The 2354-nt window shown below is 36.4% G+C and overlaps 1 protein-coding gene across 1 annotated transcript in view; it reads right to left on the bottom strand.

Annotated features, from left to right (window-relative positions):
• HELRODRAFT_183119 (hypothetical protein) overlaps positions 1–1624 on the bottom strand; it is a gene marked incomplete at both ends in the record, with an annotated part of 2081 nt that extends 457 nt beyond the window's left edge. The window contains one exon of the mRNA XM_009033821.1: positions 139–1624. Coding sequence (XP_009032069.1) covers positions 139–1624 — 1486 coding nt within the window. The remainder of the gene's footprint in view (positions 1–138) is intronic.
• Positions 1625–2354: the final 730 nt, after the last annotated feature.

The raw sequence follows: 2354 nt of genomic DNA, 5'->3' as shown, positions 1-2354 counted from the left end.
AACAACTCAACAGCCAAGCAACCTCCCAGCTAGCAAAATCATCATTCTCTTTACAAGTATTTTTATTCAGTCCGAGTTTACCTCTCTTACCACCACCAACACCACCACTACCACTACTACCACCACTACTACTACTACCTTTCCTACCACCACCGCTACTACAATTTTTTCTCTTGTAACTACTTCCGTTAAGGAAGTAATCTTCATCGTCATCGTCACAATCACCCCCATTATCATAATCATCATCTTCGTATTTTTTAAATGACTTTCTTCGAGTACTCTTTCTAGTGCTGTTCTTATTGTTGTTATTATTATTATAACTGTTATTGTTGTTAGTTATATTGTTGTTGTTATTAGTATAATTGTTGTTGTTAGTGTTATTGTTGTTAGCTATATTGTTGTTGTTGTTGTTGTTATTAGTATAATTGTTGTTGTTAGTGTTATTGTTGTTGTTATTGTTGTTGTTATAACTCCGGTTATAAAAAATTGACTCCGATAATTTTTTGTTGTCAGGAAAGTTTTTAAAATCTCCGCAACTGAAATCGTCGTCAGTTAACTTTCGCCTAATTTTCGCCGCGATTCGTGCAGATTTGCGGCAATTATTCGCCAGTAGGTTCGTAGCCTTCGAATGGTCGATATTTGATTGGTCGCTCGAGTTCGGGGGCTGTTTTGAATCGACCAATGAGAGATGAGGAAAGTCAGTAGAAGTCGTTCGTGATTGGTCGTTCGGAGTGAGGCATGATGTTGGTAATAACGTTGATTCGAAGTTTAAAAACTGCTTAAATAGGTCAAGTCGGCAATTCTTGCTGACATCATTATCATCATCGTCTACAGTATCATTACTATCATCGACAGCTTCATCATTATCATAATCATCGGCCACGCTTAACGTTCCAGCACTATTTCTATCATCATCATGATCATCACCATGATCATCATCATGATCATCATCATCATTACCGTCGCCATAACTGTCAAAAAAGTTTGCGAATTCGTCTTCTTGCGACAGTGCGAGACCGTTCAAAGATATCGCTGTGGAGTGTCCGTTGTGGCGACCGCCTTCGCGACGACTGCTACCACTACCGTAGCTATAACTGCTACTTTCGCTACTACCTCTACTTCCACGACTGCTATTACCACTACTACTACTACTTCCCAGACCACTACTACTACTTCCCAGACCACTACTACCACTTCTCAGACCACTACTACCACTACTACAACTACCACAACTACCACAACTATTACTAAAATTCTCACAACTGCCACAACTTTCACTACCTCTACTACTACCACTAATATCGCTGCTGCTACTACTACTACTACTACCGCTACTACTACTACCACTAGTTTTAAGGTCGCCGATGTTTATATCTGTAGTGTTAACTTCAGTTTCTGTCGCGATCTCAATGTCGTCCGAGCTTATTATGAATAGGTCTTGTGGGTTCTGAGGTTGCTGTAGTTGCTGCTGCTGTTGATGTGGCTGATGTGGTTGTTGCTGATGTGGTTGTTGTTGTGGTTCATCATGTAGATATGCATTCTGTTCTTGTTGATGTTGTTGTTGCTTTTGTTGTAGTTGTTGTTTACCATTCTGATATATAATTTGTTGTTGTTGTTGCCGCATGTTAATTGGAACGTGAATGTGCAGTTGTTGTTGGCGTCTTCGCTACTGATATTGTTGCTGGTTTATTGATGATGTTTTTGTTGTCGTTGCTATTATTATTATTGTTATTAATGCTGTTGTTTTTTCTACAACAATCTTATGATAATGATTATTATTGTTGTTTTTATTATTATCATTGTTAATATTAATAATTTACACGAACGATTAATTACTATTCTCAATATTTCAGTATTTCAGAAGTAAATAAATTTAATTAAATAAATAAAATAAAATTTAACACGGCATAATATATAGGACTCGTTTACTTATAAACATCTCTCTCTTTCTCTCTCTCTCTCTCTCTCTCTTTCTATATATATATATATAAGCATTTTACTGTCCGCTGACATTTGTAGTTATTTATAACCAGACATAGTCACACACCCGAATTTAAATTATTATTCTTATTATTATTAACTTTATTATCATTATTATTATTATTATTTATTATTATTATTTCTTTTTATTAGTAAGTAGTGCTTATAAAACCATTCATAATAATTATCGTCTGTTTATATCGCATCGAACTTATGCTAAATTTGGACCAATCAGACGCCAGAAAGTTAGGTCGAACTTTTCTGCTCTCAGCCAATCAGAGTGGAGTAGGCCAAGTTCTGATTCATTCAGTGCTGACTGTCATGTGATGTAGTTCGGTGTGACGTCACGGCGAACACGTAGAACGTGGGTTTTT

This window comes from Helobdella robusta (assembly GCF_000326865.2).
Source record: "Helobdella robusta unplaced genomic scaffold HELROscaffold_99, whole genome shotgun sequence".
NCBI classification, from domain to species: Eukaryota; Metazoa; Annelida; class Clitellata; order Rhynchobdellida; family Glossiphoniidae; genus Helobdella; species Helobdella robusta.
Note: the sequence above shows the minus strand (reverse complement) of the source record. Positions and strands in the feature narration are given on the sequence as shown.